Source organism: Lissotriton helveticus, chromosome 10 (assembly GCF_964261635.1).
Source record: "Lissotriton helveticus chromosome 10, aLisHel1.1, whole genome shotgun sequence".
NCBI classification, from domain to species: domain Eukaryota; kingdom Metazoa; phylum Chordata; class Amphibia; order Caudata; family Salamandridae; genus Lissotriton; species Lissotriton helveticus.
The window spans coordinates 419,137,181-419,160,630 of record NC_136071.1 but is presented as its reverse complement, the minus strand read 5'-3'; the positions used below and the strand labels follow the sequence as shown (position 1 = coordinate 419,160,630).

Below are 23,450 nucleotides of genomic sequence, written 5' to 3'. Positions count from 1 at the left end.
TATCCTCCCCACATCTAAATATCTTTGTCGGGATTTGTTTTCCCACCACTTACTTTGTTCCGCTTTTTTCAGCCTTTCTAATGTCCTTGTCTTTGAGGCTGTTGTTACTGTTGCCTGGCAACGCTCTATGAAACGGTGCTACGCAGCTTGGTGCCTTCGTGTCATCGAACAATTCCACCGCTGCTGCATCCCTGTCTTTAAGCGCGTCCGCCGACATGCTGCTGACTACTTTGAAAATTAGTTTGCCAATATTTTAATTGGGCTTTCACTGTAAACTTCTGTCAATGCAGCTTCACAGGGTACACCTGTATATATATATGTATATATACATATATATTATATCAATTAAATATTCTATATAAATTCTTATTTTGTATTATCGAATGACTTTTTGATGGTAGCAACATTCCCCATTTCACCCATAAAGCAGTTTCAGAAAGCTAACCGTGCTCTCTCATGGAAAAATTATGAAGGTATTTAGGCCCCACCACTTTCTTAGATTACGAGCCGGCAGCCTGTTATACCTGCTTCTCAGCCAGTGTGACTGTGGTGGTGGAATGTTGGTGTGTGAGTGCTCTAGGTGATAACATCCATCCAAAATAAACCAACCTAACATCTACATGGACTAGGTGCCATTTATTCAGAACACAGCCTCTGGTCCAAATACTTCTTAAATCAAAACAAATGATCTCAAAAACGTATACAGAAAAAAAGTCACTGATGTCGCCACAAACTTATCTCTCTCCGTGATCATCTGCTCATGCAGAACAAAAATGTGCTGAGGATTTTACAGCACACGAAAATCACAAATAGAAAACCTGATTATTCAGAATTTTACTGTCAACCCAACTTTAAGTTTCAATCTGGTTTTCCGTTAGTCAATAAGAAGGAGTGGAAATATTTTCAAACTAACAAATGTAATAATATGGTTTATGAAAAAGTAGGATCAAGGTTTCTATACATGAGAACAATAACCCACTGTCTTCCTCGTGTTTTTCAGCAATTGAAGCACAATAACCTTGTGAACCTTCTGGAAGTATTTAGGAGGAAGAGAAAATTGCACTTGGTGTTCGAGTTCTGTGATCACACCGTCCTGAACGAGCTAGAGAAGAACCCTATTGGGTGAGTACACAGTCCTGAATAAATTCCAGCCCTAAGCTCATTCCCTAGCAGCACTTTCGGCTAAAAGTGCAGCAACCTTGGCGTCCAGGGAAAAGTCGAACTATGGGGCCCATTAGGATGGCGGGCGGGGCCACTGTGGCGGGCGCATCCTAATGCTGCCCACGGGACCCCCGCCCTTATGGCGGGCAGTCCATTTCAACGACAGGATGGCGGGCGGGAAAAGTCCGCTCGCCATCCTAATGGACCCCAAAGACTCGAAAGAAAAATATATCTGATGACCTTTATATGATAACTTTGATATCTTTTTATCCCAGTCCAGATGTTCTTTGTTAAATAGTCCTTTTTAATTTTCCCTATTATATATTTGCTTATGATTTTTATGTTTTCCTAATGTATTGCAAAAGTATTTCTTTTTAACTAAAGTAATAAAGATATTTGAACTAAAAAAAGCACAAAGTCATTCATTAAAACGTAGATTCTGCCACTAGGGAAGCGTAACATACATCCCAAATTATTCAGGTACTACTAATAAAGCATATTAAAATGTTCTCAATCTTTACTAGAGTGACAAAATATTTTTTTGCAAAATGATAGCAATAGCAGGTCTCAAACGTGAGTACTAAATGGATCTTGACAACCTTCCCCACATTCGAATTAAAAGTAAATGATGGGGAACTTTTATTCACGGTGCTTGAGTCTTGCATCTTTAGTCTGTGGCGGCTTCTGTATATTGAGCTTAATCAGGATATCCAACACAATATGGCCCAGATCAAAAAGAAATCTGCTCAGCGACCCTCCAGAAGAACCAAGATGTAGGATAACGGCAAACCATAAAAGGTGCTTCTGTATTACAAAGCAAACCTAGGAACCAAGGGCCTGATTCACAAAGGTAAACAAACTTTTGTGTAAGTTTAATATTTTTTGATATTCACAAAAGTAAACTAAGATTTAAGTCTGACTTTACTACTGTTCAGTGTTCACAAAGGTAAGTTACTACTAGTAAAGGTGGACTTTTGGTCTAAATTTACCTTTGTGAATATACTAAAAAGGAGTAAAGTTAGACTTTATGCTCTGACATCACAAGTTTGGGGAAGATTTTATATATATATATATATATATATATATATATATAAACATTCCACACCACATCCCAAGATCCAGTGAAGAGACCAACAGCAGGGTAGGTATGGAGAACAGCTTTAATCCATCGGCACAGGCGAGTGACAGTCCCATAACCCCTCAATGGGCGAATGCATTTCCGCAGGTTGTCTGCCTTCTTCAGCGCCAGGGTAGTGGATGAAACAGGGAGGGTCGCGTTTCATAGGTTAAATACCTGCCCCCTCCTGATAGGTAGCTTGCAGCCCCGCTTCTTAAAGGTGTATACCAGCGCATACAACCTTAGGTAGGACGTGATTAGTGACGACCGCCTACCAGTCCCAGCATGCATTAGACATGTTTGTTATCCGGCTGTAGGTTGCTGCGTGGAGCGGAACTTGATTGCTGTGGGGCGTCCTTCTTAACCCATGCGCATAGGATCACGCCGTCTCCATTTACCCCATACCGCTTCACCCTGATGTCACCGGGATTCCTGTGGGCGGGAGTGAGGCTGACATCAACACCTCACCCGACGTTAGGCTTATGTGAAAGCCCATACACCGCCGAAGTCCCGAACAGCCAGGGGGACTCTGATGATTCCGGTACCCCGGAGAATTCCTTTTTCCAGTAGTTGCAGAGTCAACTTCATGAGGCGGGGGTCTCTTGGCGCGTTTACTGGCAAGCGCGCTGAAATATAAACATTCCACACCACATCCCAAGATCCAGTGAAGAGACCAACAGCAGGGTAGGTATGGAGAACAGCTTTAATCCATCGGCACAGGCGAGTGACAGTCCCATAACCCCTCAATGGGCGAATGCATTTCGGCACGTTGTCTGCCTTCTTCAGCGCCAGGGTAGTGGATGAAACAGGGAGGGTCGCGTTTCATAGGTTAAATACCTGCCCCCTCCTGATAGGTAGCTTGCAGCCCCGCTTCTTAAAGGTGTATACCAGCGCATACAACCTTAGGTAGGACGTGATTAGTGACGACCGCCTACCAGTCCCAGCATGCATTAGACATGTTTGTTATCCGGCTGTAGGTTGCTGCGTGGAGCGGAACTTGATTGCTGTGGGGCGTCCTTCTTAACCCATGCGCATAGGATCACGCCGTCTCCATTTACCCCATACCGCTTCACCCTGATGTCACCGGGATTCATGTGGGCGGGAGTGAGGCTGACATCAACACCTCACCCGACGTTAGGCTTATGTGAAAGCCCATACACCGCCGAAGTCCCGAACAGCCAGGGGGACTCTGATGATTCCGGTACCCCGGAGAATTCCTTTTTCCAGTAGTTGCAGAGTCAACTTCATGAGGCGGGGGTCTCTTGGCGCGTTTACTGGCAAGCGCGCTGAAATATAAACATTCCACACCACATCCCAAGATCCAGTGAAGAGACCAACAGCAGGGTAGGTATGGAGAACAGCTTTAATCCATCGGCACAGGCGAGTGACAGTCCCATAACCCCTCAATGGGCGAATGCATTTCGGCACGTTGTCTGCCTTCTTCAGCGCCAGGGTAGTGGATGAAACAGGGAGGGTCGCGTTTCATAGGTTAAATACCTGCCCCCTCCTGATAGGTAGCTTGCAGCCCCGCTTCTTAAAGGTGTATACCAGCGCATACAACCTTAGGTAGGACGTGATTAGTGACGACCGCCTACCAGTCCCAGCATGTATTAGACATGTTTGTTATCCGGCTGTAGGTTGCTGCGTGGAGCGGAACTTGATTGCTGTGGGGCGTCCTTCTTAACCCATGCGCATAGGATCACGCCGTCTCCATTTACCCCATACCGCTTCACCCTGATGTCACCGGGATTCCTGTGGGCGGGAGTGAGGCTGACATCAACACCTCACCCGACGTTAGGCTTATGTGAAAGCCCATACACCGCCGAAGTCCCGAACAGCCAGGGGGACTCTGATGATTCCGGTACCCCGGAGAATTCCTTTTTCCAGTAGTTGCAGAGTCAACTTCATGAGGCGGGGGTCTCTTGGCGCGTTTACTGGCAAGCGCGCTGAAATATAAACATTCCACACCACATCCCAAGATCCAGTGAAGAGACCAACAGCAGTCGCCAGTAGGTATATATAGTTAGGATTTTTTTGAATAGGGATTTCTCAAAATTCTATGTTGAATAACTTTGGCGTTGATGGACGGAATTGGCTGAAATTTTCAGGGAAATGGCACATTTTGTTTCTGAGCGTCCCCTGAAGGTTTGTGGGGATTTCGTCAAGCGGGGGCCGAGAAAAAAGGGGGGTCCCAAAACGTGTTTTTAACATTGAGTTTTCCATAGGGCGGTTGGACTTACTTTTAGCTCGAACGGCTGAATGGATTTCCACAAAACTTGGCAAAATTGTAGGGACTGGTAGCCCGATGTGCCTTTGCTATGTCTCAAGATATATGCTCCAGTGGTTTTTACGAAAATTAACTTTGAAAAATATATATTGGGCTGCATTGGGCTATATATATGTTAGAGCCCAAATGTAGCCCAATGTAGCCCAATGTAGCCCAATGTAGCCCAAAGATGGCCACCAGAGACAAAAAAAACCAAATGTAGCCCAAATATCAGCCAGATGTAGCCCAACTATAGCCCAGTGACAGAATGTCCCAGAGTGTTCTAAAGAACAACTAGAGCGCTAACAGTCTTACTTATGACAAAAGTATGGCACACCTGAAGTCATCTTGATTGGAATAAAGTGTTAACACTTAAAACATTTAATTTGCAAAGGAACAACATGAGGGGGTTCATTTTGCCATAGAAATTATGATTAGTGCTGAAGAAAGAAAAATTAGGGCACATTTTGAGTGACTTCTCAAATCCTCTTATATTTCATTAAAAAAATTGTGATATGCAGTCTCCCAAGATGGCCACCAGAGACAAAAGAGCCCAAATGTAGCCCAAATATCAGCCAGATGTAGCCCAACTATAGCCCAATGACAGAATGTCCCAGAGTGTTCTAAAGAACCACTAGAACGCTAACAGTCTTACTTATGACAAAAGTATGGCACACCTGAAGTCATCTTGATTGGAATAAAGTGGTAACACTTAATACATTTAATTTGAAAAGGAACAAAATGAGGGGTTTCATTTTGCCATAGAAATGTTATATATATATATATATATATATTCACTGAAAAAACCATAGGTTATACACCATATATAGTTAGGAATTAGCATTTAAAAAACCTTATTTTACTCACACAAAACCATTGAAATTCCATATATAGTTAGTTGTACTAACTATATATCGCGCACCCGCAATCCACTGCTGATCATGTCACATATTACATCATTCATGACATGGTCAGTGACATCACTGATGACATCACTGATGACATCTCAAATGACATCACTGATGACATCACTGATGACATCTCAAATGACATCACTGATGGCAACATCCAGTGACTGTATTTTTCTGTAAAGTTAAAATATGTCTTACATATTTAAGAATGAGTGGATGTATAAATGTCTGGATGAAGGATTTAGTAGGTGCATGACTGACTGTATGAGTGAGTGATTAAATGTGTCTCACTGAGTGCATGGGTTAGTGACTAAACTGTCTCAATTTGTGCATCATTATGTCTGTTGTTCTATAAACTGCTGCATGTGTTGATCATTAGCTATATGATTAACTATATGGGTTATTGATTGGTTGCCCAAGTATTTGTATGGGAGACTGAGAGTGTGTATGGGTGGCTGGGAGGTGTATGACTCTGTGCATAGATGTGTGAGCAGTTGATTCACTAGATGTATGGGTTCAAAAGTGCATGTGGAAACAGCTGTATGGGCGGTTGACTGTGTGCATGAGTGTATTGGTGAGTGAATGGATATCTCAGTGCTACATGTCAAAGTAAGTACATATGTAAAACACAGTACATGTGAGAGTTGACATATATAAATAACTGTGCAAAAGAGCCAGTGAATGTATGTGTGGCTGTATGGATCATTGTGAACTTGTATCAGGGATTGTATAAGAGAGTAAATATGTGTTAGTATATGTTTGAATAAGTAAGGTGTGTATAACTGTATAGTTGAGGAAATGGAGGTGTGATTGATTCTTTGCATGACTGACTAGGTGTGTGAGTAACTCCATGGATGAGTGACAGTCTGTGAGTGTCTGTTTACACTGAGTGTATCTAAGGTTATATTAGAGTCTGAAGAGCTTCATCGTATTATCACATGAATGATGTCATCAGTGATGTGATCAGTAATGTCAAATGAGATGTCATCAGTGATGTCACCAGTGATGTCATTTGAGATGTCATCAGTGATGTCATCAGTGATGTCATTTGAGATGTCATCAGTGATGTCATCAGTGATGTCACTGACCATGTCATGAATGATGTAATATGTGACATGATCAGCAGTGGATTGCGGGTGCGCGATATATAGTTAGTACAACTAACTATATATGGAATTTCAATGGTTTTGTGTGAGTAAAATAAGGTTTTTTAAATGCTAATTCCTAACTATATATGGTGTATAACCTATGGTTTTTTCAGTGAATTTTCAAGGTTTTGTAAATGCTAATTCCTAACTATATATGGTCTATAACCTATGGTTTTTTCAGTGAATTTCATTGGTTTTTTAAAAGCTAATATCTATAGCTGTAAAATGTATTCTTCTTTAAATCCAAAAATATATTTTATATGTTTATTAATAATTTTTTTTTAAATATTTTTTTGGTTTCGCTCCCGGTCCGCGAACCGGAAAGCTTTCCGTTTGCTCAAATTGATGCCGCAACCCGGTCCGCGAACCGGTAAGAAATCAACATCGTGACGCGTCGCGAAAGCGCGACGTATCGCGTTGCCGCGTAATGCGTCTTATGACGTACCGCGTTAGCGCACCCGGAAGTGCCCCGGGGCGCGGACCGAGGCGCGAAACGCAGCTCCCCGGAAGCGATCCGCGGTGCGTCGCGAAAGCGCGACGTATCGCGTTGCCGCGTAATGCGTCTTGTGACGTACCGCGTTAGCGCACCCGGAAGTGCTCCGGGGCGCGGACCGAGGCGCGAAGCGCAGCGACCCGGAAGCTAACCGGGGCGCGTTCCGCAGCGCGTAACATGAGCGTGAGAGGTCATGTGACTTGTTAATAAAACTTTTCATTGGTTCATTTCACTTTTGGTTTCATAATCATGTAAGGCTAGGTCAGGTGACCTAAAAATAACACTTTTCATTGGTTGAGAACTATTGTTTTTCCCAAATGATGAAAACCCCTCCTTCTTTCCTCACTCTGACTTTCATCATTGTGAGAGGAAGACCTTTATTAATACTTCAGAAATGGCTTCAGTAGTTGCTTCAGCTGGTGCACCCCCACCACCACCTCCACCTCCTCATGGGAAGAGAGGACCACCTCCCCAGGTCATGACCAACACAGAGGAGGAAGAGGAAGAAATGGAGGAAGAGGAGGGAGAAGAACCACAGTTCTTAGAAGAGTTGCCCCGGGTTTCCCATAAGAAACCCAGTTTCATCTGGCAGTTTTATTCAATCCCTCCTGGCCAAAAAAAAGTGAATGCGAGGTATGTCACCTGCCTCATCTGCAAAGATAAATTATCAAGAGGGACGGATAAGAATTATAGTTATGGGAACTATACTATGCATAGGCACATGACCAGGAAGCATCCACTTAATTACAGCCGGGCGGAAATACGGGATTTGGAGGAAAATCCAACATCAACTCCTGTGGCCAGATCAAGATCGTCAATTTCATTGACACCAGCAGAGGCACGGGAAACTGTGCCAAACATACAAGAGAATTTTGGCCACATGAAACATACTTGTATGCACTGTGGTGCGTTGATAGCATGTGGTAATATGAGTATAAATGCTATCAACCTGGCTTATGAACATCATAATTGCCCTAACCGCCCCCAGTAATTTTTTTTTTGCTCCTGTTGAGCCCTTTTCAATGCCTGTTTTTTGTTGTTTCCCCCCCCCCCAAAAAAACAAAAAAAATATAAAATCGTTCAAAAAATACAAAAAAAACAACAACAAAAAAAATATATATAACAACAAAAATATAAAAAAAAAAGTTCTTTTCAGAACTACCTCCCCTTTCAAAAAAAATTGCTAGAATGTTTAGCACTCTGGCAAGCTCTATTTCTTTTGGTTCGCTTCCCGGTTAGCTTCTCGGTACGCGGACCGGGAGCTAACCAACATTTTTTTTTTTTTTAAAAGAGTAAGTATAAGGAAAGTAAACAGAGAGTGATTTTAAAGAAAGACAGCTATAGGGAGTAAAGAAGAGATACTGTTTAATAGATCTATTTACCGAAGAAAAGACGGAAGAGGGTATAATTGTGAAAAACAAAATAGATAAGGAAGTGATAGAAAAAAAAAGAGAGTATAACATTAACAAAGAAGAGTTTCTTGGAGAATGTGAGTGAATGTTCAAAATAAGATTAAAACATGGGGAATAACAGAGAGAAAAAATAGAAAACAGAAAACAAAAAATAACAGAAAAAGATTAATTGAAACAGCAAAGAAATGTAAGTAACATAGAGCCATATCATCAACATAGGCAATAAAAGTTTTGCAGCTTTTATTGGCAGAAATGTGTCGCTAAAGCCGCTTTTGCGGCAGAAAACTGCCGCTAAAACCACTTTTGCACCAGTTTTCTGCCAATAAAAACAGCAATAATTTTATTGGCTGTGTTCATAATATGCCCCTTAGTGTGCTTCAACTACACAGAGAAAGCATTATGAACAAATAGTGATAGAGTGATCAGTCAAAGACACTAAGAGTAATAGAGACGGAGTGAGTGAACAAGAGTGAGGAACTATGAGAAGAGAGAGACTGAGAAAAAGAGTGGAAGGAGTTGAGTAAGTAGGTAATAGAGAAAGGAATGAGGGAAGTAGCAAAGGCAGGAAACTGAGGGTTAAAGAAATGAAGCAGTGGAACTAATAGAAGTTAAATGTGATAGAAATGTAACGAAAAGAGTACAAAACATTTACCTTATAATTGTCGTTAAATTACTCACTTTTTGTTTTTATACTTTCAATCTGTGAAAGAGAGAACAAACATTTGAAAAATATTAAAACATGTATTTAAAAATTACAAAAGACAAGGGAAAAGATTGAAGGACAAACAGTTTTTCAACAACTTTGACACTTACAGAAGCTTCTGCTTCTCCAGGCCCCCTACACAGTCCTAAAGATATACATTTTAAACTAACAGTATCTTGATGCAGATGAAGTGAGGCCTATCTTAAAACATGGTGCATCTTTTGCATTGCTGTTGTCTCAGAAAAGTGTCGCAAGACACTAAAATTTTAAATGATTGCTTCAGGATGCCAATAAGATGTGTCCTATCCAGAGGTTTGTTTGAGGTGAGGCCTACTCAGGGTTGCAGATGAAATTTCGAGTTGTTGAAGAGAATAGAGGACATAATACATGTGAAGGTCTACCAATGAAGTGAGTCATGTCCACTGCACTCTTGAACAAAGTCCAAACCTCCTATGTTTCCCTGGACAGACCTAAACTTGATCTGCACAATGTGATTCGTAATGATAGGAAACACAGGTGATGTAATTGAAATACGTGCAATTTCTTTTGCTCATTTCACAATCACATCACTTGTGTTTCCTTTGCTTAGGTATCTCATTGTGCAGATGTAGTCCAGCATATGAAAGAGTACGCAGAAGTGCAGCACTGCATGCAATAACTTTGACACTTACAGAAGCCTCACCTTCTCCATGCGTCCTACACAGTTCTACATATACATCATAAATGCAAACAGTACAGAATTAATTATACATGTTAAATGGTTTATTTTTGCTGTTCTCAGAATGTATCAAAATTCACTAAAAACAGTGACTTGAAGGTATTCATCATATAACAGCGGGGAAAAAAAAACACAATCAAAATGATTGTGTTTAAAAAACCCATACAACATAACAAATCAGAATTCAGAACTCCTTAAAGTTAACTTACTTTCCATGACGTCAAAGGATGTCCTATGAACAGCTTACACTCTGTTGTGCTGTTATTACTTTCAGCCCGCCACTTTCTGAAAGAAAACCTCCATCGTTTTTAAAAACATGTTACATGCAATAAATGACTTCTTGCTCTCTACCACAAGTTTCCACAAAGCCAAATCTTGTCAGAGCCATTTATAACTCTTGGATTTCTTGTAAGCCAATCCCGTCATTTGGCATTTCTGCAACTTTCAGAATTAAAATGTTGAAGATCATTTTCACAATCCTGGAATAGTAATATCTTCCCCTTCTTGCTCAGTCATGTTCTACATTTCCTATGACACTGATACTGCTTACTATGAAGCAGACGTACACTACCTCTATGACTACTACAATTATTTAATTCTCTACATCACTTTTAATCACAAAGCAATGTAAAACAGTAGACAGCATTGCAGACTTACATTCCCTCTACTCTATGTTTTGATTGGCTGCTTCAATTAGCTTATAAAAAGAAATAGTTTTTCTGAACTCATTCAAAGTGCACTTATTTCTCCATGACGTCCAGTCTTATGGTTAGAAGTTATGTCTCTGAACTACACTTATCCTCAAGGCCAAATCGTGTAGGAGCCATTAGAACTTCTTGAAATTCCACAGAGCACATCCCGAGATTCTTTCCCTAAAATTTTGGTTTTAAAAACACCAGGTAAGAGTTTTTACGGTCATACGGCAATTTTTTTTTGAAAATTAAAACAGAATCATTGCAAAATGACCAGCCATTTCTAGACTTTAAATAAGCTGTGTAATGTCCTGATGTTATTGAAGGACCGTCATGATATATAATTGCTGCAGTTACAAAAGTCCTTCCTGATATTGACAACTGCAAAGCCACAAAATTTTTAATTAAAGTTGTCAATTGTGTTCCATCAGGCCTACATCGTTCGAACATTAAAATGACATACTGGTCATATGTTCGTATAAATAATGTGGACATCATTTCAGATTTACATTGGCTACACTCCATGTTGTGATCAGCTGCTTTTACTAGCTTATTAAAGGAGACTGATTTACTGTCTGGCAAAGTTAAATATATAAATCTTTCTGAGTCTACACTAGTAGTACTTGATACCATACAGTTCTCGCAGTCATGCTGCCATTGATAAGAAAGCCCAAACAGCTGATCTACATCTACACCTTCAGCATGCAATACATCAAGCATATACATTAAAAACTCCTGACAATCTTGCTGAATATTTTGAGAGAATTGTGTTTGGCCTGAACATCTGTCTAACAGATTTCGAATTTCAGACACACTTTCTATGTTTGTTCTATCAGTGCTACATTTCTCTAACACAGAATTTAACAAACTGCAAAATCTTTGATCAGAATTGACCACAATCTCTTCTTTTACATTTTCTAAAGAAAACAAAACATTAACCACTACATTAGCATAGCAGTTGACACCAGAACTGTTTTCAAATTGAAAACCAACAACATCTTCAACAGAATTCTTTTTGTTTCTGCTTATAATTTCAGGTTCATCGACTTTTCGTCTTTTTGCTACAACCTCCCCAGTATTGGTTACATTTCTTCGTTTCCGGCCTACCACACGTTTCTCAAACAAAGGATATTGAGGCAAATGTGGCGCATACTCTCTTCTTAACCTATTGTATTCCTTAACACAATCTAGATCCGCACAAATGCTTGTGACATCACACTCAATCAAGTACAATCCCGATAAAGTTCTAACTCGTGACAATGCCACATATGCCATACCCTCCTTGAACACAGAACTGCCAATATTCACCAATGCACTGTCTACACTTAAACCTTGCGATTTATGGATTGTCACCGCATATGCCAAGCAAACAGGAAACTGCTTACGGCGAACATATAAGTCTTTTAAAAGCAAAAATCTAGCAGAGCAACAACCAATTAGCTGTACTTCCTCAATGCCATCAAATTTAATTTTTAAAAATTCAATTCCATCTCTATTTCTGTATTTTACAAAATCAACAACATTACCCATTGATCCATTTACCAGACCTCTTTCAACATGTAAATTCCTTCTTAAAATTATACGGCAGTTCAAGCACACATTCAGAGTCTTTTCAAAACCTGCAGTTTTAGATATACTCTTCTCTAATGAATCCAATTTTGTTTTCAGATTCTCAGACAAAATAATTGTTGATCCCATATGCTCTACTCTGTCAATAGCTTCCAGTTTCACAATCTCTTGCTTTTCTAAATGCAACATTTTGTTGTTGAATTTGGCACATTCTGCAAGAGTTGGCATCAAACATATTCCAGATTTCTTCTCAGTAATTTTCTGAAAAATATTCTCAGGCACAACATCTTGTTCTGGATATAAATTTGACAGTAATCGTGCATGTAAAGCTTCTTTCCCATGCTCGGTCACTTTTCCAATTCTAACATCTTGTATAATAGTCTTGTAAACTTCATCCTTCGCCTGACGCATATTTTCATGCAGTTCAGCATAATTGAAGTTTAACCATATATTGACGTTGCCAATGCTGCCTAGGCACTTCCTGGTATCTTCATGCGTGAGCATTTTGAACACAGGTTGCCCTTTCACTGGTGTCAGCTGCAGAAGATCTCCGAAAACAATGATGTGTTTGCCACCAAATAACACATCATACTCTGTTTTGAGAACTTCTTGCATTCTCAAATTCACAAAGGCAAGCATGACATTGGAAACCATGCTTACTTCGTCAATGATAAGAAGTTTCATTTTCCTCAAGATTCTTGAAACTTCAAAACAAGCATCTCCAGATAGCTTGTGATATTGTAATTTGTTGTCATGCTCCACTGGCAGCATCAGTAAACTATGTAAAGTAATCCCTTTAATGTTATGTGCTGCCAGTCCAGTTGGAGCGGTGACAACACAAGACAGTGATGACTCTGTCCTTTCCTGCAAATAGCATGAAATTGCTTTAATGAGGAAACTTTTTCCAGTTCCCGCTTCTCCACTCACGTACAGTCGGACAGGCTTCAACGACGTACATGAGCACTCTTTCTTGTCATGACTTAATCCATGATCAATTTGCATGGTAACTTCGTCATATATTTTCCTCTGCTCAACGTTGAGCTGTCTTTCCAACTCTTCTAAGTTAACCGCATCCTCCTGAGCATGTGCCATGGCTCTTTCCACTTCATTCATAGCAGTGGCAGCTTCATTTTCGATAACAGGTCCTCCTAGTGGATCCTGACTCAATGAAGCAGAACTCTGACTGTCCTGAGAACTGTCTCTGGCAATCTCGGCTGCAATCATTGCTTCCTGCTCAATTTCCGCATTCAACATTTGTACATATTTGGGAAAAGCAGGACATTCTATGGTCTCCTTGGCGGCATTGAAAGAGTCTTCGTAACAGAGAAAATCTCCAAGCAGTTCCTCTTCTGCACGCCAAGGCTTGAAAAGTTGCAAAAGTGCTAAATAGAAAAACTCCTTTTTTTTCAGGAGATTCGCCACTCAATTTTCGATGGTTTACCAAGTGGCATTTTCTTTGCTTGACCAGACATCCCTCACTTCCTATTACAGCATGCACTCCTTTCTCAGTATCTTCTTTGATGTTCCTCTTGAATATGTAATTTTGCAGAACCTCATATAGACAAACATTCTCGAGGTGACTGCTTCGATTTGGATAATATGTATCCGACATGTTGGTCTTCAAAATGTCGGTACTGTTTGGCTCCTTTTCCGCCAAATACTCAATTTCCCGCACAGGTTTGAGAACTCGATTACGCGTTGCAGCAAGACCAAGACTCGCCCAAATGATACTCCTGGACTTGGCATAGAGACTTGCTGAAGACAACCGGTCAGAACATTCGTACGCTCCGATTTCTCGATGCGACAACATCTTCAGACTGAAACTGTACAACTTCTTGCTGAGGCTCTTTTCATGGGAAATGTCCTCCCACATATCCTTCAATTCTGTCTTCTCTTTTTTGGTGATGTAAGACGTCACATACCGAGCCACAGCCATACAGTTATCAGCCACAAACTGTATATCCATGTTAGCATTCCACATGGACAAAATCACCGGGTTGTAGTCGTTGATGTACTTGGACTCTTCGTTCCTCTTCAAATTGTATGTGTTTTTAGGTGATTTCTTCATCACATTATGTCGCAGCGAAGACATCAAACTGTTTACTCTTCCTTTAGAAATCACCGGTCGTGGAAAACCGAAACGACATTTGGTGTAGAACTTGTCCTTGTTTCGGAATTTACGACGACAGTACTTTCCACATCGATGGCTTTGGAAACGCAGAACTTTTTCTCTTAGGCTTTTCTTCTCCTTTGCGTTTGGAACAGCACACGTAGAATACTGTTGTATAAAACTCATCACTGAGTCTTCTGGATCCGTTCCAAATTTAGGTGCATCCTTGATCCACAGCAACATATGTATATGAGGAGCACCTCTTGCTTGGTACTCCTTTCTCCAGAAGAAATCCAACACCTCTCCAAGAGGTGGATTCTTCTTATTCATGATGAAAGACATCATAGCTTCAAATCTATGATTGAAGTACCTACATACATTGACTGGATCCAAAGAGCACAGTTCTCCGGGTGTCTTGAATTCGATGTTTTCTACGTTAGCATTTGCCTCTCGTAGAAATTCAAGTAAGTCTTCCCAGCCATACTCGGCACAGCTCAGAGTGAGGAACCATGTGGGAGTACCTAAGTTCCTCAGCATACATTTTAAATCACCATGACGACGGTACCAGTACTCATTAGTACCACGCTGACACGCCATGAGATTAATCAGGTGAGAATCCAAAATACTGTCTTGGACATTGACTTTATCCATAAAGTCACTTGCCGAGATGTTTTGCATGTGTATACCACTTTTCAAGATGTGGTTCACTGCATATGACAGTCCAGACAGATCGCTTTCAAACAGGAGATGAAACAAATAAGGAATGCATTGTCGAAACCTAGCATCTCCTGCATACAATCGCAAAGTCCGGTATTCAGAAGCAGGAATTTGATGAGGTCGCTCATCATATCTTCCTCCCTGACCTGTTGGAAAAAGCTGTGGGAAACACCGAGCTTCCAAACTTTCCTCCCAAACACTAATGGGACTCCCTTTGGCTTGTTTCATTTGAAACAACTCAATAGCATTCCCCATGACTTCCTTGGAATGCAAAGGATGAACACTATAATGTTCATATATTTCTTCACTAGTAGAAGTTTCTACTTTCTCAATTTGACCAGCACACAAATCGCTATCCTCTTCCTCACTTACTTCCTCTTCTGCAACATATACATTCTTATAGTATTTATTATTTTTTTTCAAATACAATGTTGCCTTTTTAACTTTCCTAACATCTACTAAATCTTGCCATATTTTCTTATTCTTTGTCGGAACCCCATTAACTAAGATAACCAGAGGTTCCTCGTCCACTTTTTCTACTCCAATTGTGTTAATGTTTTTCTTCAAATCTAGAGGCAAATAAACAACTCTTCCCTTTAATCCTCTCTGTAAATCTGATGGAGGCAATTTCCCTGTCTTTGGCTCCATTCTTACAATAGCCTGAAAGGGATGGATACTTTGAATCAAAATAGATTCATAAGTATTTAAATCCTTCAATTCAGAAGGAATCTCAACCAATTCCAGATTATTATGAACTGCTCTAGCAGGCATCTGGTTTTGATTTAATTTGCAACAACAATAAGTACACACACGTTGATCCAATCCCAAATCAAAACAATTTTCTACCATCAAGTATGTTGCGAAATCCTTCCATTCACTATTATTTTCCCTTTCACTTTTTGCATATAAATCCACTAACTTAGTCTGATTCTTATAATAAGTGCGTCGACAACACACACAAGTGAAATTGGGCCTCTCACTTGATTTGACCTGAAACGTGGTAATTTCCCTCTGGAAATTATCTGTACTGGAAACCTGTACACTATCTTCCACATTACCCGCTTCTTCTTGGTCAATTTCAACATTCTCCTCTTTACTTCCAAAGTAACAAAACTCAATTTCTTCACATATATTCTTCACATCTATTTCAGAACCATGCAAAAGAGCAGCACATAATTTTTTAAGCATAATTGCTGGACTCTTAGCATAATACAACATTCTAACTAATTTCCTCACTTTATTATGATGCACTGCTAGCATCCTGAAATGATGAAAAACACTCTGGCATACTCTCCTGGAAAGACAAGCCAGTGAATGACCATGCAAACCTGTCACTTCTCTCACTCTGCAAGGATCTAATTCTTGCAACAACCTTATTTTCTGCTTCAAACTTTTCTTATTAAATGACCGTACAAAATCACAAAGCAAATTGATGGAATCCTGTCGCACACTGCAAATACTACTACACTTCCAGGTGTACACAGGACCCTTAGCACGTCTTCCTAAAACCTCATTACCTAACACCTCTTCTGCCTCTGTTGTCACAAGTTTTTCTTTTTCAACTGGACAACCATCTTTCACTTCATAAGCACGACCACTGGTGTCAACTGCATGCACCAAATCATTATCCTGGAAATACCTCTCCTCATTAAAAAATGCCTCACAGCTTGAACTATGCATCCATTCTCCAGAAAAAACTTCACAAAAATTACTACGATTAACTATTCTCTTCCATCTACTATTTCTTTTGAAATCATAAATTGCCTTGTTTAGCTTCCTAATTCTATTGATTATCAAAATAAATAACTTACGTTTAATTTCAAATGCCTGATCAATAACTTTCTCAACTTTTTTTTTCTCTTATAAAAAAACCACTTTCTGTTGACCTTTCTTAATATTTTTTAACAAATTGCCGATTATCCTGTTGCGGAACATTCGTTTACGAATGTCCCTAAACTGTTGTTTCCTTCTACTATCATGCACAGAGTTATCTCTTGCTCTAGCAGTAACATTTTTGATTGGCCTTTCCTTTCCATTTGAATTGTTTCTCTTTTTCTGGACTGAAACATTTTCTGTAGTAATATTTTTTTTACTGCAAATATTTCTTATGAATTTTTTTGTACTCTTACCCGGTGCTTTCTTGTTGACTTGACAAATCTTTTTGTTAGAGGACTGCTGCTTTTTTTCAATCACCTGCTGTCTTTGACGTTTTGCAGCCTTTCTCAGTCTTTCTTTCGTTGGCATGGTGAAATGTTGAAATGATCTGCAGTTGAATCTGTGGTAAAATATATTAAAACATGTTATTAACCACTATTACCCAACAGTACATCAATAACAGTAATCAAAAACTTAAAACACTACTTTACATTTTTACATATAAGATTTTTTAGTGCATGGCAATTTTAGAATACAGAAATAGCAGAAAAGAAATGGAATTTATAATCATGTTACCTGTGCTATCTTATATGTGAATCTGATCTAATTTTATGAGCATATTTTAATATTTTATTGAAGACACTACACATAACCTGTTTTTGAAGGTGTCTTTATTTTTAAATTAAACGGTTTACATTTTTACTTTTTTTTATTATAAATTTTTAAAATAAATGTTTATAGTTCCATAGGCTCAAGCAGGTCAGCTTCCCACCCTATGTCATATAATTCGGACAAATCTGCATCCTCATCACGTTCTTCTTCATCTTCAGGATTTAAATTATCCAAGGGATCAACATCCACTGATGTTTCAATTACAAGTTCAATGATGAGGTCAAAATCAACTGATTGCAGATTATCGCTCATGTTGATGTTGTCTTTATCTTTAAAGAAAGATAACAACAATGAGATGTTGCAGAGTAAGAGACAAATCTCAGAGATTATAATAGTAAAATTGTTTAACAAGAGTAACATTTTGCAGATATTATTTAGCCATGTCCAGCGATGCTGAGCAGGTGAAGCCTATGTCTAATTTTTCAGTGAACAGGACTCATCTCTTCTTAACCTTGGATAAGCCTCACCGACTCTGTGTCCCCTGCACATACTTAAATGTAAAGGGGCAGATTTATGTTAAATGGCACATCCCCAGGCATGCACCAGTTAACGTGCACCGCTGCTCTGCCACCCATGGTGTGCCGCATTTACAATCAGATAGGAGAAAGCTGCGTCAAAACCCTGCGCCTGCTTTAAGCAGGCATAGGTCTTGACGCAACATTGTGGAGATGGGGCACCTCTGAGCCTTGCTGGAGCTGCATCACACTTGCAATACAACTCCAGCAATGCGCCACCTTTACAGCACAGATACGTCACGCATCTGTGCCATTTTTGCCCCATGCTGCGCCGCATTGTAAATGCAGCACACCATGGGTGGCGGAACAGCGGCGCAGGATGACTGGCACATCCCTGGTGATGCGCCAGTCATCATAAATCTATCCCTAAGCTTCTTATCTTGTTACAGATGAACCGCCATATGTATCATCAAACTATTTTGCATTTCCTAAATAGCGAATTTTAAGGAATAAATAGCAATTCTTTACCATTCCTAATTTGCAATGAGCAAATTGCTAATTGCAAATTACCCATTCATTTCCATGGGCCAGGAGGCCCATAGGAATGAAGGTGCAATTTGCGATTAGCAATTAGCTCATCGCAAATTAGGAATTTTTTCAAGGGTGCAGGGGTGTCTCAAGAACACCCTGCTGCACCCCCTGAAAAAGAAATTTGGGGGCATATGGCGCACATACATGCCCTAAGGGCATGTATGGTCGTCATATGGCACCTTTTGTTTTTTGGAAAAAAAGCTTTTTGAAAAGAATTCGCAAATTACCACCAACTAGAAGTTGGTGGTAATTTGCAAATCCTTAATGGCATTTTTTGCATATTTTTTGTTTGATACATTGCATTTAAGGAATCGCAAAATTTGCAAATCCTTCAGTGCAATCGCAAAATAAGGAATAGCAAATATTGCTATTCCTTATTTTGCATCAAACTTGTTTGATACATACCATTTGTCTAATTAGCATTCGCAAAGGCCGAAATTTGCAGAATTTTGATCTTTGCGAATGCTAATTAGCTTGATACTTATGTCCCAAGTGAGGCCTGTCTTGCAACATGGTGCATCTTTTGCATCACTGCTGCATCAGTTTCATGTGGCACGTTTTTTTTACACCATGACACATCTGCCTAAATGCATCAATTTGTAATTTTGTCGCCTCATAGCAAATCTTTTGCACCGCCGCTGCATCATAAAAGTGACGCACAGTGGCGCAAAAGAGGCATACACCTATCATAAATCTGTCCCTAGCATTTTAAATGATTAATCCAGGATGACGATAAGGTGTGGCCTATCCAGAGGTTTGTTTAAGGTGAGGCCTACTCAGGATTGCAGATTAAAGTTACGCTTGATGAAGAATACAGAGGAGATAATACATGTAAAGGCCTACCAATGAAGTAAGTAATGTCCACTTTATTGCGCCAGTCATCATAAATGTATCCCTAAGCTTCTTATCTTGTTACAGATGAACCGCCATATGTATCATCAAACTATTTTGCATTTCCTAAATAGCGAATTTTAAGGAATAAATAGCAATTCTTTACCATTCCTAATTTGCAATGAGCAAATTGCTAATTGCAAATTACCCATTCATTTCCATGGGCTAGGAGGCTCATAGGAATGAAGGTGCAATTTGTGATTAGCAATTAGCTCATCGCAAATTAGGAATTTTTTCAAGGGTGCAGGGGTGTCTCAAGAACACCCTGCTGCACCCCTGAAAAAGAAATTTGGGGGCATATGGCGCACATACATGCCCTAAGGGCATGTATTGGCGTCATATGGCACCTTTTGTTTTTTGGAAAAAAAGCTTTTTGAAAAGAATTCGCAAATTACCACAAACTAGAAGTTGGTGGTAGTTTCCAAATCCTTAATGTCATTTTTTACATATTTTTTGTTTGATACATTGCATTTAAGGAATCGCAAAATTTGCAAATCCTTCAGTGCAATCGCAAAATAAGGAATAGCAAATTTTGAATTAAGGACATTTTAAGTCATTTCCACATGTGCAGTGTTTTCAAATTTTGATTTGAAAATCGTTTTTAGGGAAAAGGAATGGTTTGTAAATTTATGACAAGGACATAATGGTGTATGCTTCTTTATAAGGCATTTCACTGTCTCTGATGTCATTTTTCCCATATTACATTATAAGACCTTTCCCCATGGAGCACATTCCTTGTAAATATGCTCCCACCTGTGCATGGTGAATTTAGATTTTGACTGTTTGAGTCACATAGCCATGTTAAAAGTGACCCAAAAAAATTGCAAAGGCTTTAAAAAAACACTTTCATGTGTCTTAAGGACATTTTAAGTCATTTCCCCATGGGCAGTGTTTTGTAAGTGGCGCAAAAGAGGCATACACCTATCATAAATCTGTCCCTAGCATTTTAAATGATTAATTCATGATGACGATAAGGTGTGGCCTATCCAGAGGTTTGTTTAAGGTGAGGCCTACTCAGGATTGCAGATTAAAGTTACGCTTGATGAAGAATACAGAGGAGATAATACATGTAAAGCTCTACCAATGAAGTAAGTGATGTCCACTTCATTGCGCCAGTCATCATAAATGTATCCCTAAGCTTCTTATCTTGTTAGAGATCAACCGCCATATGTATCATCAAACTATTTTGCATTTCCAAAATAGCGAATTTTAAAGAATAAATAGCGATTCTTTACCATTCCTAATTTGCGATGAGCAAATTGCTAATTGCAAATTACCCATTCATTTCCATGGGCCAGGATGCCCATAGGAATGAAGGTGCAATTTGCGATTAGCAATTAGCTCATCGCAAATTAGGAATTTTTCCAAAGGTGCAGGGGTGTCTCAAGAACACCCTGCTGCACCCCTGAAAAAGAAATTTGGGGGCATATGGCGCACAAAAAATTAACAACATTCCTTTACCTCAAAAACGATTTTCAAGTCATAATTTGAAAACACTGCCCACAGGGAAATGACTTAAAATGTCCTTAAGACACATGAAAGTGTTTTTTGAAAGCCTTTGCAATTTTTTTGGGTCACTTTTAACATGGTTATGTAACTCAAACAGTCAAAATCTAAATTTACCATGCACAAGTGTAACCATATTTACAAGGAATGTGCCCCACGGAGAAAGGTCTTTTAATGTAATATGGGAAAAATGACATAAAATGTCCTTAAGACACATAAAAGCGTTTTTTGATTGCCTTTGCAGCATGTTTGTATCACTTTTAACATGGCTATGTAACACAAACATTCAAAATCTAAATTTGCCATGCACAGGTGGGAGCATATTTACAAGCAATTTGCGCCACAGAGAAAGGTCTTACATTGAAATGGGAAAAATAACATCAGAGACAGTCAATTGCCTTATAAAGAAGCATACACCATTATGTCCTTGTCATAAATTTAAAAACAATTCCTTTTCCCCAAAAACGATTTTCAAATCATAATTTCAAAACACTGCACATGGGAAAATTACTTAAAATGTCCTTAAGACACATAAAAGCGTTTTTTGATTGCCTTTGCAGCATGTTTGTATCACTTTTAACATGGCTATGTAACACAAACATTCAAAATCTAAATTTGCCATGCACAGGTGGGAGCATATTTACAAGCAATTTGCGCCACAGAGAAAGGTCTTACATTAAAATGGGAAAAATAACATCAGAGACAGTCAATTGCATTATAAAGAAGCATACACCATTATGTTCTTGTCAGAAATATTATAACCATTAATTTTCCTCAAAAACGATTTTCTAGTCATAATTTGAAAAGACTCCACAGCTCCTATGCAGAAAAACACCCTGTCAGTACTAATACTTCACATTTTCTCCAATTACATTTTCTCAAAGAAACAAAATCTATTTGTAAAACACTTGAGACAAAGCAACATTTGAAAAACACAACTTTCTTCATAATTTTCTCCTTAAAGCACACTATTCTCTATCTAAATTAAAGAAATATTTTCTCACCTTAGCAAATACTTTGAGTTTGAAAACAGTCTCAGAAACACACCAATTTGTCTTCAGCAGAGCAAAAGGTATGCACTCCAGAGTCTGCAGCTATCAAAAGCACAGAAATGCTGTAATTCTTCACACATATCTCTCATGTCACCCAATCAAAACTCTTCCCTCACTTTTTTTCAAATGAAAACCCTTCCCCCCTCTGCCATTGCATGCCTTTTCTGCATGGCAACCACCTCTTGGAAGACCTCTGGTGTTTGCAAGTTCACACAACAATGTTGCAATTGAACTCTGAACTCTCAGTGCACCTGCGTATCCACTGCAATCTTTCATTTAATGATTTTTTATTGACCATTCAAAATACATCTTTCAAAGAACTCATCCATGCACCCTAACTTTCTGTTTTCAGCAATCAAAATCCACCAATCACTGTTACTGCTTCATTAACACAGAAACTCCACAGTTTTTTTCATTTTAAACTCTCATTTTTTCAACTGCCATTTCATTGCCACACTTCATCTGACTGCAGCAGAACCTTCTCTCACCATGTTTTCTGTCTGGATTGTTGGACATAGTTATATCCACTGGGCTCACAGGTATGCTAAGAACAGAAATTTACCTAACCTCAATTTACAAGATGTGGAAATTAAGTGGTTTGGCCACAGAGGATTAAAATGTCACCAATTGATACCATTGGTGAAAACCTTTATGCATTTGCCAAAACCTGACCTGTTAATTGTGCACTGTGGAGGTAATGATTTGGGCACTTTGACTGGGGTAGGTCTGGAAATGCTTTTAAAGGACACCTTTGAGCAATTGATGGCACTTTTTCCTCAGACTGCCTTGGTATATTCAAATATATGCCAAAGACAGAAATGGAGGTGGTCAAACCAATTTTGTCCACAAATTGAGAAGTCGAGGAAGCATGTAAACAAATCTGTTTCAGCTTACATGAGAGACCATGGAATGGGCTCCCTGTACAACAATAACTTGCGTTACTACATGCAAGATATCTACAGAGGAGATGGAGTTCACTTTTTAGATGAGGGCAACAGAATTTTCATTCTGAATTTAAGACTGTGCATTGGTACCTACTTATAAGTACCTAAATGTACCATAAACCCAAAAGCTCTTCTCAGAGCTACCCTACATCTGATCACTCACAATTATTATTTTACTCTAACATTTTTCACTAATTTTCAAAAAAGTACGCTCCCTGGGGCGCTACCCGGTACGCGAACCGGGAGCTAACCTCGCTAAATTTTTTAAAAAATGTTTTTTTTTCGCACATATGGGCCTCCTCAGCCACCCTCAGAAAACCTAGGGGGTCAAGATAAGTCTACCGTGCCCCCTTCTACCCATTCTGAACATTATTTGCCCTCCATCTTGTATCTTAATTCGACCGAAACACAAAATGGTGGACTCCCGTAAGGCTTAAGGTTCGCGAA

At 39.4% G+C, this 23,450-nt stretch overlaps 1 protein-coding gene across 1 annotated transcript in view; it reads left to right on the top strand.

Moving 5' to 3' along the window:
* CDKL4 (cyclin dependent kinase like 4) overlaps nt 1–23,450 on the top strand; it is an 843,500-nt gene that overhangs the window by 237,270 nt on the left and 582,780 nt on the right. The window contains exon 3 of the mRNA XM_078662902.1: nt 1,001–1,122. Within this exon, the coding sequence (XP_078519028.1) occupies nt 1,001–1,122 (122 nt within the window). The remainder of the gene's footprint in view (nt 1–1,000; nt 1,123–23,450) is intronic.